We start from the raw sequence: 16,099 nt of genomic DNA on the forward strand, positions 1-16,099 counted from the left end.
ACTGAACTACTTCCTATCCTGTATTGACCAATAACATTTGCATTCACAGCTTGAACTCTTAATTTATTTCATAGATCCACTGTGGTGCCTTGAACTACTTCTAACTCACCAGTGATTTATTATATTTATTGCTACCCATAGCTCTTAAGGTCATACATGTGAAATATGAAGACTTAAAACCCCATTAAATCATAATTTTAGAATAAGTTGAGAAAAGCAGCAGTTAGAAAGGTTCAATCAAATGCTTTCTAGAACCTCTCTAGAATCAGACAATTTCCAAGCCTGGTTAAAAATAACTCTGGAACATTTCTTTAATCTATTTATTTATTTATTTATTTATTTATTTATTTATATATGTATGTATTATAGAGAGAGAGAATGTATACATATATACAGTGCTTAACAAATTTATTAGACCACCACCACCCAATGTAAGGTTTCTGCCACAGCTGCCTTAAACTAACAGGATTGGTGATAACCAAAATAATTTTTTATGTTTCTGTAATAATTAATCCAGTAACAGCTTGCATTCTTCCTGGCATTGTTTTATGTACTTTTCCACAGTCTCTGTTGTTATTGACTGTAATTTGGCATCTGAATAAAAAAATATATATTTTTTTACTATTTTTTTTTTCTACCTTCCTAGTACATTTGAAAATTCAAAGATAACAATAATTATGTTTTAGCATTAGAAACACTGCTGTGACACTACTAAAAAGCTTACACATACTAAAACACAATAACAATTAAGAAACATAAAAAAAAAGTTATTGAATGATTTTGGTAATCACCAATACTGTTAGTTTAGGGCAGCTGTGGCTAAAATCTTACACTGGGTGGTGGTGTTCTAATAAATTTAAGCACTTTATGTGTGTATATACTGTATAATTATTTATTCATGGACATTTTATGTTAAATGGAAATGGTAAAGTGAGCATTTATCCTTTTAGTAATTATCAACTGTAAAATCTCTCTTCATGGTACAAAAGTCCTAATGGAAATTCTTTGGTCAAAAGTTGTGGAAACACTGAATAGTGCCGTTTCCTGTCAGATATGTCAGATGATTCCATGGGATTTTAAAGTAAATTTGACCAGCTAACCTTCTAATTTTCATGTTCTTCTTTTTCTTGATGCAGAAAAATTCTATGCAAGTGTGATTTTTAGGCTTTAACAGTGATTTGATATGATTCGACTGTATGTAATATCTCAGTACATTTGGTCAAGATTAATCCATGCGGAACATTTTATAGATTCTAGCCAAACATACAGCGTGTGCATGTGTGTTCACGCCTGAGCTCTCTCTTGTATTCTGCAGAGAACATGAAATGTACGGAGTAGATGGAGGTTTGATTTGATCCCTAGAGACTGCTGAGTCTATTGAAGATCGAATGCCTAAACTAGCAGACATCATCCAACACAGCTGTCGACTGGAGAGAGTTTCCTGACAGAGTTTGAGTGCTATTCCATGTGACATTCTTTCCCAGACCGACACTCACTTTTATTCCTTCTAGTTCTCTCTCCATTAATAAAGCATATGTCATCCGTTGTGTTAGCCTGTCACGACAGCAGAAGTTGTTTGTGTGTGGTGGAGTATCATGGGGAAAGAGGTTTTGTAAGGACAGCAAGCGTTTTGTACTGATACATTTTAATTTGTTTAGACTGAGGATACAAAAACACTCTGGCAAGAGAATGTTTTACAACTGTAGTAACTGAGAGATGCAAATAAAAAAAGTATTTTCAAACACTCAAGAGAAGGTCTGAGAGTTTTATAGAAGATGAAAAAGAAAATCAAGAAAATGGTAGCACTGGGAGGTTGAAGATGGTTTCCAGGGTGTTGCTATGCAGTTTCTTAGGTGTTCTGAGAACTATTATATTCGCACACTATCCATCCACCTTATTCTTCAACGCAGAAGTAAGCCTATGGGCGAGAATTCTGGTTCATAAGCCGCTATTGGGAAATAACAACGTGTGGTAAATGGTAAAACTGTTTGCACTACAAACCAGTGTGTTCGTAATTAAGATAATACATGAAAATAATAAGTTAAGACACACCAATTTGCAATATCAATATAGAAAACCAGCTGTTTTGTACAGCCAAAACTAGCTGGATGCGAATGACACTGGAAGCCAGTCACACAAAAATTACAAATTATTTGTTTACCTTTACATACGTATCGATTTCCAGAATTGTAATCACTTTTCAGTTACCAGCCCTATAAATGCTATAGAAAAAAATTTCATTCATGCTCTTGCATGCATAAAGACATGTATGGTAACGATGTGGCTTTGTGAAATATTTTTGGCAACTTCCTAGATATTGTTGATAATTGTCAATAAACTGACTGTTGAAATCGACATTGTGATACTTGCGAGATATTGTTGCTTTACAATAATACCATCATATCGCCCGGCCCTAAAGTCTAAATAATTCTGGCACATGTAAATGGCTTGGGTCTCTTTCAGTTTTAACCTAGGCCATTTTTTGCATGTTTTATCATCTGTCAGGTGAAAATCCACTTTGCGGTATTAATGCTGCACTATTTTTATCATTCATGTTTGTAGGATAGATAGTGTAGGATCAGATACATGATAGCTATTTTGCATTCTTGTTACATTAGAAAGTATGAATTAAGTTTAAGAAAGTTTAGATTAACTGATGAGGAAACCATTATGTGCTTTTTCCCTCTTGCAGTCTAATCCACAGATGTTCATTTCTGTGTTTTTAGGTTGTTCTTGTGTTGTTTCTAACAGATGGCGGGTTGAAGTCTTGTGGTTGCTGTACTGTAACTCTCAATTCTGTTTGCTCTATTAAGCATATAGCAGAAAACATAAATAGACCAATATGTAGATATTATATGTAATATTTAAATTTAATTTAAAATAATTATAAAATAATTATAATGCTAAAGCACTGAGGTACAATTCAGATTTCTTTATTAAATAACTTACAAAGTAATTTGAAAACTTTCTGTGAGATGTAATTTCACAAACAGCGTGAGTGAATTTTGATATTTTTTCTTTTTGTGTTATTTTACATAAAGAGCGACTGATCTCTATATTTGGTTTTTAATATGAGTGAGTTGCTTTGTTTAAGTTATTTGTTACTTGCACAATCAAGGCAGTGTCACATCGTCACTTAAGTTTCTAAATTGCATTGTTTGTCCAGTGTTTAAACCATTCATCACATGTTCGCTTTCCTAGAGACGGTACGTTCATGCACACTCACAGCACACACGCATAAGGCCGCCTCACATACAGCTCACCAAATCAGGCTTGCGCTCTGTGTAAGCTATTGTGCAGCAATCAGACCTGGGTAGTAACTGATTACATGTAATCTGGATTACCTAATCAGATTCCAAAAATAAAGTATTTGTAATTGCATTAAATTACATTTTAAAATACTTGTAATCAGACTACTTTTTATTGATAACATGATTTCATATTATTCACATAATAGCAATAAATTATTCATAATTTATAGATTCTCCCTTATTTCTCTTTCATCTTTTGTATTACTGTCTTTGGGAGGGTTTTGTCTTTCAAACACATTAAAAAGCACAAATTTATGTTATTTCTTATTTACATGTAATGCAGGCATTCCCAAACTTTTTTGTCATCTGAACCTCTTCCACATTTACTTGAAGTACCCCTGAGATTTTAAAATAAGTATTTTAACAATTAACTAATTAATAATAATTAAAACAATTACAATTTTTGTCATGTAATTTAGAATCAGTAACGAACTACACTTTGTAAGTAATCTACCCAGCTCTGGCAGCAATTGCCCCATTGTTAGTGCAGTTCAGTGTGAACGCTGCCATCCGAACCCTGGTGCACACCAAACAAGCAGACCAAGACCTCTAAAAAGATGGGTCTCGGTCTGCTTCCAAACGAACTCTGGTGTGGTTCGAATGAATATGAATGCAACAAAGACCAAATACTTCTAATGCCACATGATTTGACTACACAGAATGAGCGGTGTATACGAAACAAAATAGGCAGAGGGCAAACATGCAGCAACGAGGAGGTAAAGTGCTTTTTATGAACTCATCGTGAGTTTGCGAGTGGTGAAAATAAAATCATAAGTACACGCAACAATGAGCGCGCAGTTCATCAGATGGAATTAGGTGTGTTCGACTTAAAGCGGCGCTGAGCAGGCCAGTCGGTGAATATGTACTTTGATGCCTATGAATCCAGACCAAATGAACCAAGAAAACCGAACTACAAGTGTGAATGCACTCTTAAAATGCCACCCCTCAAATTAAAAATCAAAAATAAAATTGATGAATATCTGTAAAAATCCTGATTGGAGCATCACTATAAATAATTCTTCATGATAAGATGAAGGTTTTAAAAAGATCAGTTTCGTTGATCGTATCGGCAGATACTGCTTCCTGTGATCAGTGATTGGCTCCAAAAATTCTGATTGGAGCACCCTTAGTTAACTTGACTAAATGCAGAGCCTATGAGCCTTATTGCACATACTAATGTCCTGCGTTCTGGATAGTCTATGTAAACCTTGATAATGGTCTTGATATTTACTCTGCCACTCATGTTGTTGTCCTTTTTCTTTTCTTTTTTTTTTTCTGATGCAAAATGTCAAAATCTGCATTTAAATGGAACCCTTTTTGTTTTTCATTTGCATATTTCTGATTATTCAATTGCGTCTTCTCTCCTCCAGTTGGAGAGGTGGTCCTCTCTGCAGTCCCTCGTCTGACACTCGCTCAGTTAGGAGATCATAAAGCACTTGCTGTAGATACAGCAGAAATGTTGCACTAACTAGATTGCAAATCGACCTTTTATTCAGTTTTTTTTTTCTTTTTTCTTTTTTCTTTCAACATATCAAATTCATGGCATAAGTGCAAGGAAAAATAGTTGCATACATTTTATATAATATTAACATGATTTTTTTTTCTTTTATGTGTAAATTCTATTTAGATGTTTAAATTTATGAGTTTTATGGTTTTCATTTCCTGTAACCAAATTTTGGGAGATGCCTAAATACTTTTTAAAATAATAATTATAATAATAATAAATAAATAAATAAAATAAGCTAAATGTACATAAATGAATCGAATAGGTATGTAATGATTTACTCAACTTTTTTTTTTTTTTTTTTTTACAAAATGAGATTGACAAATTATTAATTAAATGTGTCCTTTTATTATTGCTTGGACAAAATGCTGCAGGTTTCTTTGTGAAATTGAAATATAAGACTATAATATACTAATGTAGCACGTGCATATTATTGCTCTTTTGTTGGTTTTGATTGCTTCTATTGTCCTCATTTGAAAGTGAAAAGTGAAAGTGACGTGACATACAGCCAAGTATGGTAACCCATACTCAGAATTTGTGCTCTGCGTGAACACACACCCGGAGCAGTGGGCAGCCATTTATGCTAAATTGAAATTTTAAAACAAATATTTAAATAACACAAATAAAAGAAATCTCTTCATATAAACAAAATAAGGCTTTGTCTGTGCGCTTTCCATTTAAAATGAGAGGCAACCACTGCATTTAATCATGATCCAAACAAAGATGCTGCATACATGCAACATGAACAGTTTTTAATCTAAATTAGATTGTATAATTTCGAAATTTGAAGCAAAAACAGAATGGTTTGACTTCAGTTTTGTGAAACTATACATAAAAAAAAATCTGCATGAAACAGAAATGGCAGACCAGCTGAACAAGATGCAGATTCACTCTCTGCCAGCAGGTGGCGCTTAAAGCGTTTCCTTGGTTTCCGCTGTAAACAAAGCAGTGCTGCACTTATGAACTTTAATATGCATTATACAGAGGCAAGATGAAAAGAAAAAATAACATCTAAACTTTTCTAAAGACAGTAAATTCCCCTCAGACATACACTTATATAATCTCCTACCCCTAATTAAATCGCGATTTGTTTAGCATCTCAACCGATTTGAATCATCACGTAATTGAATTGGTTTTCAACCGGCTCACTGTTAATCGTTACATCCCTAGAATCTAGTGGTTTTTGGCACCAGTTTTGTTTGCAGTAATTGTTAAACATGCATTTTCCATACATTTAAAGATTACATATTTGTTTCATTAAAGTTTAGTTTGACTTTGGGTCTGCAAGTATGAATAAATTTATTAATTTTTTAGCCTAATTAGTTTAAATCAGTAGTCTGCATATCTTCATGAAGACAAATAACTTCACTGTCAAAGCTGCATCTGAGAAACGGGGAAACAATTGCAAGTCACATTTTCAGAATTTTTTAGAAAGTCATTAGATCTACTGCATCTGTTGTCAATGACATCATAAATGGAGCTTTTCCCCTCTAAACACATCTGTTGTTTTTCTAACAAACTGCCTCATGTTCATCAAAACAGCAGCTAGGTTGTATCTTTTTCTGGGTAAAAAAAATGTATTTGTAAAACTCAGTTCACAAGTACTTATGAAATTATACAGGTCATAATACAAGTATTATATCAAAACTTTCTTGGTTTGATATTTTGAAATTATTTCATACAGTGACATACATTGTGACATCATATAATGTCATAATACTTTTTGTGCCCATTTTGTACTTCTAAAATGTTTGTTTTCTAGTCTAAATATGTCAAATTTAGTGTGCAGTTTAGTAGCTAATGTAGCTTTTTATCTGCAGTGCATGTGTTGTATCTCATGTCAAGAATGTGGTAAAGTACGATGTGCCGTTAGCAAGGAGCAGTTGGCTAATTATACATCTGCCTAATCAGTAGATAAAGCTAATTTAACAACCAATTACTGCTCTTCACACACCTCCGCCTCACACTTGATGCAATGACAGCTTCCCGTTTCCTCTCTTTAAGCTCGGCGGGATGTTCTTGCACCAACAAACGACTCATAGTCTTCAGTGTCACATGATCCTTCAGAAATCATTCTAATATGCTGATTTGGTGCTCAAAAACATTTCTTATCGTCAGAGTGAAAAACAGTTGTGGTGCTTAATATTTTTGTGGAAAACACTCAGGGTTCTCTAATGAAAAGAAAGTTCAGAAGAACAGCATTTATTTGAAAAAGAAATCTTTTGTAATATTTATGAATGTCATTACTCTCACTTTTGACAGTACATATTACTGATGCCAAATGTTTTAATGGTAATATCCTGTAAGATGTTTTTCGTTCTGCTGTAGTAAGATTGGTGCAGAAAACTGCTTCTCTGTGTGTGTGGAGATTGATGACTTCAGACAGAATGTATATTGTAAAATCTCCTCTTGAGACCAGCCATTGTTACTTTCTTGGCTATGTGTTTTTTGGTATTTGTGCTGGTGGCGGTTCGTGGCGTGTGTTGATCCTCTCTGGAGTTGTCAGGAGATATATAGGCTGTTACATTGTAAGTCCCTGGAAGCTCCTAAAGGCTGAGTCATTACAGATGTCACTCCGTGTACTGAAATGCATCTTGAGTAAAGTCTAGGCAAGCAAATTTTCTTTTTTTTTTCCTGTCTGTCTTTTTTTTTCTCTCTCTCTCTTTTCTATAATGTTTTTTATAATTATTTTTTTTTATATTCAGAGAGAGAAAGATGTTTTTGTCAAATGCAAAGTGTTGTAATTATTCACTTCACACCCCTTCAGTCCAAATGCTGCATTTGACAAACTCTTAGAAGTGAGGAAACGAGATGGATGGAGTCGATCCTCTAGAAAGAAAGCTCAGCAGGAGATGCCATTACATGAAGTTATGTGAGGAGTTTGATGGATCCTTGCTCGACAGTGCTGGGAATGACAAAATAACTGGGCATCCGTTGAGAATGCAAAGATGAAGGAGAAAGAAGAGAAATGATACTAATTCCGCTATTGTCTGTTGGCCTCACTATACCCACAGTTAATCGTTTTTCTTCTCATTTTATAATAGTCTTTCTCTCTTCTCTCGTGTGGACTTAAGGGAAGGTTTTAAAATCAACACAAACTTGTTGTTAGCCAAAAGGTCAAGTATTGTTCATAACACCCTTTTGTGGTGGTGGCAATACAAAAATGCATTGATAAGGTCACAATCTGAATAACTCCCTCTCAAAAAAAGATACCGGCTGACCTTTTATTAAAATGTGATCTGGGAAAATAGAAAACAAAACCAAGTTGGAGACAAAGGAGAGGCATTTTCATATGCGCTCGGTTTGCTGGGACAGGTATTAGAAGGTCTGGTGTCGAGGGGGTGCTTTGGTGTTATGAGGCAGGAATACTATTATGGTGCTTCATAAATCACAGCAAAAAAAGAATACATCTTTACAAGAGCCCTCTTTTCTCAAGCCCTCTTAATGTAAAATAGATTTGATGCTAACTTCTCCTTATGGAGGTCGGACTTAAAGATTTGACATGGGGAGCACCATTGTGCATTGATGCCCTCGTTTTGGGTTTGTGTTTGTTAATCACAGACTCGTGGCTTTATTTCTTTGATGTTTTTGAGGGATGTGTGTACACACGGAAATGGAACATTTTATTGTCATTTGGCTTCATATTATCATTTATATATCTTTTTTTTGTGTTTAAAATTGTTAAACATTGTTAACATATCACATTGATATCTGTAATATTGACTGAGTTAGGCCATGTCAAACTTTTTTTAATTTCGGACTCAGAAAATTCCAATGTAAAGAAAAGCTTATATTTAAAACTGCAACACTTTTGAACCATAATTATCCTGACTATGTGCCATATACCACATTAAAGCTGAGGTTTTCCCATTTTCAGTGATATATATGACACATTTATGGGAAAATTCTTAATGTTTTGTAAAACAGGTCTATTTATTATGTTGTGCATGTTCAAAAGCACAAAAACATTGAAACGTATGGGGGGGAACCATAAGAGCTTGATTGTAGCAACAATTACCAAGTCAGTTCACTTAAATGATTCATATAAGGTTATTAGTAAAATGAAATAAAAGTAGAAAATGTCATTAATATATAAAATCGAAGTAGATCATCTAATTCATGTCTTTGAGCTATTGTACAACATTTGTAATAAATCCGGCACTACACAAAAAATTTAAGAACATTTGAAATTGAACAATCAAATGTAAAAATAATCACTGCATAGTCTTCACTGTATGTATTCATTACAAATAAACTGAATATTGTTAGAGCTACTAAAATTTTTCATGCAAGAGCAGTGAGTGAGCGCTGATCTAATATTAAAAAAATCATACAAAATATTAAAACGTAGTCAACAAACTCATTAATTTCAGCATTTATCATGTTATAAATTAAAATTAGAGAACTCTCAAATCCATTGATATCTATTATTTACAGCAATAAACACATCATTTTTTCAAAACAAATTTTCATCATTTTTATGGCTATCACAACTTTGACGCTCTTTGACGCCATTGTAACTTTAGCCGGGATTTCACAGAGAGGGTCAGATTTTATTGTGTGTGCAAGCTAATGTGTGTGAGATACTGTAGTTAGTGGCTGTTAGCTAGTTAGGCAGTAACTGTTAATTTGTCACAAGTAGTAGTTTGTTTGTTTGACTGTTTGTGATGTTTTGCTTGTGACTTAATCCTAACTTTTTGTTAGTTTAACTTTTGTTCATTACTTTACCATTGCAGTTGAAGTTGTTTGTCTGGCATTTGCTACTTTGATTTGTTTGTAGTCTGTAGTTATGTTACAAATGTTTAAACAGACACCTCTCTCCCCTGTCTCTCTCTCTCTCTCTCTCTCCAGTCTACTGGTCCAGTGGGCAGCGGCAGCATGCAGCTGTTGGAAACAGATTTTTCCCGCACTCTAACTGGACTGGTAGATCTGCATCTCTTCCATCAGAAGAGCATCCCAGTGTTCCTCAGCGCGGTCACCATCGAGCTGTTCAGCCGCCAGACTGTTACCTGATTTACCCATCATTGCTCGACCACACGGTGTTCAGGGAACACTCTCTTTCTCTCTCTCTCTCTCTCTCTCTCTCTCTCTCTCTCTCCTCTCTCTCTCTCTTCTCTCTCTATCTCTCTCTCTCTCTCTCTCTCTCTCTCTCTCCTCTCTCTCTCTCTCTTCTCTCTCTCTCTCTCTCTCTCTCTCTCTCTCTCTCTCTCTCTCTCTCTCTCTCCTCTCTCTCTCCTCTCCTCTCTCTCTCTCTCTCTCCTCGCTCACTCTCTCCCCTCTTCTCTTCTCTCTCGTCTCTCTCCAATATCCTCTTTTTTCTCTCTCTCTCTCTCTCTCTCTCTTCTCCTCCTCTCTCTCTCTCTCTCTCTCTCTCTCTCTCAAACACACACACACACAGCAAGACACTGACATCTACAGAACTCCTGGGCGTACAAGCTGATAATTTTTCATTTGCATTTTTTACAGATCAAGCATTGAATAGTTGAATGTCATCATAGCGTGACAAACTATATGCCAACATTTCAGTAGTATAGTGATTGTGTATTTTTCCTTTAATGCTATAAATCCACACTGTGAAACAGGTAAATGTGTACAAGAGGAACTAGAAGATGTGCAGTCCTCTTTTTACAAGCATCATCTTTCATTGCAGTTTATTTGCCTGTATTGAGAAAAAAATAAAGACGTATTAAACTTTTCAGTCTATTATTTGTATTGGGATCTAGCGGATTTCAAAGCATTCTTTGTGTTCAAGTGAATAATGATTCATATGCACAGTTGGATGCTGCTTGTATTGTGTTTTACTTCAAGCAACTCAAATAAGCTAGTGATTATTGTTATCAACTCCCCGCTGAATTAAGGATAAACTAATATCCCCACTGAAAACCCAATAGTTGCCTGGAAGCTCGGATGCAGGTTTTATGTCTTTTAAACGTTTGCTTTGTAGAATTTGGCACCAAATCCTAGTGGATGTGGGAGTATTTAAATTTCCTGGCCATTTTAGCTGGCAGCAATTATTACTTTTTTTTTTCTCTCTCTCTCTATCATCTTTATTTGAATGCCACATAAAATGTCACAGTTTTCTATCCTACACACATTAAGTTTAAACTGATGACTGAGACTGCTTTTAGATGAATCTTGTCTCAAATCTGTCGCACTAGCGATGGAAAATGCCTCTGTGCCAAAGCAATTAGCAAAAAATGTTACCCTCATCCTGCTTCCATGGTTTCAGGTAGTGCGCAGTGGGCTTTACCAGTATCTCTGCCAGAGAATACATTGCGGATGCAATGTCCCTGCTGTTAGCTGTTCCTATTATATGCAAACTCAGTCTTTGGCTGGCAAAATCAATTCAGAAAAACCGCTACTATGCACAGACTCATGCACACTCTCTTAAGCTGGCATTGCTCTCTTCCTGTCACTTTTAGCCTGTTTTCACACTCTCTCCTACCTTTTTGGTTCTTTATTTAATATAATTTGTTTAACAATTCAATTGGTCAAGCATCTTTGGCAGTTTAATCTCTGAACCCTCTCTCCTTCAATGATACCTATTTCCCCTCTCATCACACATTTTTATATTTTATTAATTTTATCATTTATCATCTCGAGTCAAATAAGCCGGCCTCTCATTGGTTATTTATGAACGTTTTTGTTTTTCATGAACTGTGGTTATATAATTCATAGCTTTGGGGTGGAAAAGCCTATATATGCTAATGAGGAGCTGTAAATGAATAAATAATGAATATTTGAGAAGCTTTGAATAGGGTCTGGCTGCAGACGTGCACTTGCACTCTCAGACACCTGTGCTTCCGCAAGTGACTTCATTTGCAATCTTTATTTATTTATTTAATTCAATCTTTCAAAATTGATGCAAATTTTGTGATTCACAAATGAATGGCAAGCAAAGTTGTGTTTGTGACATAAAAATATATTTGTGAATATGTTTTTTATTTGCAAATCTCATTTATTTGTGAATTTATTTAATGTTTGTGAAACTCAGATTTATTTGTGGATCTCATTCTATTTATTTTTTCAGTGTTTAATTTTATGTCTTTACATTTATTTGTGGATCATAATATATTTATTTGGAATAATGCAACAATTCTACCCCCATACATAATGTGCAGGGTCCCGCATGTCATCTATAGAACTGCAGAATATGAGCACAGCACAAATTCTCTCATTAAGCGTTTTCTTTAAACCATAAACACTGATGGCTTAATGTATTAAGATTTTAAGAAGTGCTATGCCATTGAATGCCATTGCAATAAATAAAAATTATATGTAATTGTATTTTTTAAAGAAAACGTTTCATGATTTATGTAATGTAATAACAGATTAAAATACTAAAGGAAAGGAAATCTATAAAATGCAAGTTTAAAGTTTTTTTTTTTTTTTTTAAAAAAAGGCAATATCAATATTATAAACACATTATGCTAAATAGTTAAAAGTTTTTTTAAACATATAAAGAGTGTATGTATGTGTTTATATATATGTTTATATAGTGTTTTTAATTACTTATTAATTAGGGTCACTGTATTTTCAGCAATTGTTTTGTATGTAGATGCCAAAAGGTGCCACTGTTTTTATACAAAAACATGAAAATGAAGTCCAGTTTTGCATACAAAAACATGCAGCATAAAGTGTTCCAAGCCTTAAATTGTACTGCCATGTATGTCAATTTATGCTAATTATCTTTTCAGACCAAAAAGGAGGTCACAAACCTTTCCCCAACATGTGTTCTCCCATGCTGAGAAAATTGTCCATCTGTCAAAGCATCCGTGTGTTTCTTCATAGATGTTTGGTGGTTGCAACGATGAGACTAGCGATATCTTTCTATTGTGTGCCTTATCTGTTCTTAGTTTGCCATGGCATTTGAAACTAGAGAGAGTGCCATGCTGGGTCGCTCCCTCTTGCATTGCCACAGAGACAAGCACTGAAGCAGACAGAGATGGGTTCTCTCAATAGACACAACCCCTGTCACTCAAACTCTGTGTGTGATAAGTGGATTTGAACATGATCTGAACAGGCTTGCTGCATTTGGGTATTTTTAACTAGTGCAACTCAAAGAGTAAGAATAGGCTTTTGGTAAATAAAGATTAGTGCTGCGACTAGAAAGTCTGCCTGTTTGCTTTTGGATCTCACTTATCTTTCTAGATAATAGTGGGTAAAGGCGTTTGCTGTATTTGATTCCTCTTAGGCTTACAGAAAATGTCCTACAACTTGATAACAGTACTTGTGATTATATTAGCAGCCATAAATCCTGCACACTCAACCTCTTTTTTCAGTCTCTATCTCTCCCAACATACACACAAAGTAACGTTAGATATCAGTAGGCCACAATCATGTTAGCTCTCATAAGCTCGGCTAGCCAATCGTGGCAGTTCACCATGTTCCAGAGGAGGGTTTGAAGCGGTGTTAGAGGGACCCTAAAAAGATTACAGAGCCCCAGAAGGATTTTTTTTCATCCTTCATTTTTCTGCTTTCCTGTCATTCCTTTTGATCTGTTTACCATTTCCTTCACTTTCTCTGCTGCGGGGCTTTATTGTCTGACTGTACCGAATCACACTCAGATTATATCCAATGAAATGACGTTAGAGGTTTCTAAAGGAATCTTTACATCATCGTAATGTTATCATATGTCTTTTAAGACAGCTGAAACTTTGAATAAATGTGTTTCTCATGAAACATCTGTTTTTTTTTTCTTGTTTTTTTTTTTTTTTTTTTTTTTGTCAAATATAAATTGTTCATGATTCAGTTAGCCCCTTCTTTTTGGATATTTTGTCGTTTAACAGCCAATCCATATTTTCCACTGACTGTTAAAAAAGTATTAACATATATAAATATTAAGCACAACTGTTTTAAATATTGATAATAAGAGATGTTTCTTAAGCAGCAAATCAGCATATTAGAATGATTTCTGAAGGATCATGTGGGACTGACTGAAGATTGAATAATGATGCTGAAAATTCAGCTTTGTATCAAATTACATTTATATATTCAAATAGAAAACGGTTCTTTTAAATTATAATATTTCACAATAATACCATTTTTGATCATATATATTATTCATATATATAAATGTGTGTGTGTGCGTGTATACATATATATAAATATATATATATATATATATATATATTCAAATAGAAAACAGTTCTTTTAAATTGTAATATTTCTCAATATTACCATTTTTGATCAAATACAGTGGGGCTCAAAAGTTTGGGCACCCCTTGCAGAATCTGTGAAAATGTGAATAATTTTCAAAAAATAAGATAGAACATACTAAATGCATGTTATTTTTTATTTAGTACTGTCCTGAGTAAGATATTGAACATGAAAGATGTTTACATTTAGTCCACAAGACAAAAAAAAATGCTGAAATTATTAAAATAACCCCATTCAAAAGTTTGGGAACCCTTGGTTCTTAATACTGTGTGTGGTTACCTGGATGATCCATGACTGTATTTCTGTTTTGTGATGGTTGTGCATGAGTCCCTTGTTTGTTCTGAACAGTTAAACTGAGAACTGTTCTTCAGAAAAAATCTAAAAGGTCCTGCAGATTCTTCAGTTTTCCAGCATCTTTGCATATTTGAACCCTTTCCAGCAGTGACTGTATGATTTTGAGATACATCTTTTCACACTGAGGACAATTGAGGCACTCAAACACAACTATTAAAAAAGGTTCAAACATTGCTGATGCTCCAGAAGAAAACAAGATGCATTAAGAGCTGGGGGGTGAAAACTTTTGGACTTTGAAGATCAAGGTAAATTGTACTTAATTTGTGTTCCGGGAAACAGTATCTTCTGTTGCTTACGAAGGGCAGAAGTAAATGGAAAAAATATATATATTTCAACAAAATAAGAAAAATTTGGCCATCTTCATCGTGTTCAAAAGTTTTCACCCCCCAGCTCTTAATGCATCTTGTTTTCTTCTGGAGCATCAGCAATGTTTGAACCTTTTTTAATAGTTGTGTTTGAGTGCCTCAATTGTCCTCAATGTGAAAAAATGTATCTCAAAATCATACAGTCACTGCTGGAAAGGGTTCAAATATGCAAAGATGCTGGAAAACTGAAGAATCTGCAGGACCTTTAAGATTTTTCTGAAGAACAGTTCTCAGTTTAACTGTTCAGAACAAACAAGGGACTCATGCACAACCATCACAAAACAGAAAGACAGTCGTGGGTCATCCAGGTAACCACACACAGTATTAAGAACCAAGGGTTCCCAAACTTTTGAATGGGGTTATTTTAATAATTTCAGCAATTTTTTTGTCTTGTGGACTAAATGTAAACATCTTTTATTTTCAATATCTTACTCAGGACAGTACTAAATAAAAAATAACATGCATTTAGTATGTTCTATCTTATTTTTTGAAAATTATTCACATTTTCACAGATTCTGCAAGGGGTGCCCAAACTTTTGAGCCCCACTGTAAATGCAGTCTTGTTGAGCATGAAAGAATTCTTTAAAAACATTATGTTTTCCTCAGATTTGTTAATCTCTTAATGTCTTGAATTTACCTTCATAAAAAACCCTGTAATACTTGTTTTTATATAACGGTTAACAAACACACAAACTTGTTTATTATTTTTAAAAACATTTTAAAATATCTTAAGTATTTGAAACTTTTGACTGGTAATGTGTATATATATATAATTAAGAAAAAAGAAATGTATGAACGTGTGTTAATATACAGAATAGATAGACAGACGGACATAGGGTGCCGACCATCAAGAAGTTTATTTTTGATGTATTTATTTATGTTTGTTTTTGGTCACTACATATCTCAAACGTAAGTTGGGGATTTTTATGACGATAATACGGTTGAGTTTGTCCACACAAATGTTACTTTCAAAGATGAATCCAGAGAGCGAATAAATACTACTTGTGAAAATGAGCCATTACACACTCCATTATTCTAGCTCATTCTTTAACTCTTTTTTTTTTCTCTCTGCGCTCACTGTTCATTTCTCTTTTCCCTCAGGTCTCCTGTCATTTATTAACGGACCAACTGTCTCTGTGTGAGAATTTTATGCCAGGAATAGCTTGGCAAGCTTAAAGGAATCAGTTTTAGGCAGTTGATGCGGATTAAAATAATGAAATAATAGACTTTTGCAGCGATTAGTGGAGGTATTCTTACAAAGATTTGGATGAAATGCAAAAACCTCTCAAATCATAGTACAAAGTCTTAAATTCATTAAATCATGGTATTGCATGCACTCAGTATTTTTTCCAACGAAAAATCTAAACATACATTAAGGCACAAGAACAAATATCTGTCAGTGGGCT

General features: G+C 34.3%; 1 protein-coding gene across 3 annotated transcripts in view; it reads left to right on the top strand.

Annotated features, from left to right (window-relative positions):
* The window catches only part of LOC109083105 (mitotic spindle assembly checkpoint protein MAD1-like), a 68,417-nt gene extending 58,460 nt beyond the window's left edge, over nucleotides 1–9,957 (top strand). For 2 of the 3 annotated variants that reach the window (XM_042733836.1, XM_042733908.1), the window contains exon 18: nucleotides 9,667–9,957. In XM_042733836.1, the coding sequence (XP_042589770.1) occupies nucleotides 9,667–9,828 (162 nt within the window). In that variant the 3' untranslated portion in view covers nucleotides 9,829–9,957. Of the gene's footprint in view, nucleotides 1–1,315; nucleotides 1,749–9,666 lie in introns of those variants that run through there. The other variant, XM_042734105.1, reaches the window with a different exon arrangement.
* Nucleotides 9,958–16,099: the final 6,142 nt, after the last annotated feature.

The sequence above is a fragment of the Cyprinus carpio genome, chromosome A1 (genome assembly GCF_018340385.1).
Source record: "Cyprinus carpio isolate SPL01 chromosome A1, ASM1834038v1, whole genome shotgun sequence".
NCBI classification, from domain to species: domain Eukaryota; kingdom Metazoa; phylum Chordata; class Actinopteri; order Cypriniformes; family Cyprinidae; genus Cyprinus; species Cyprinus carpio.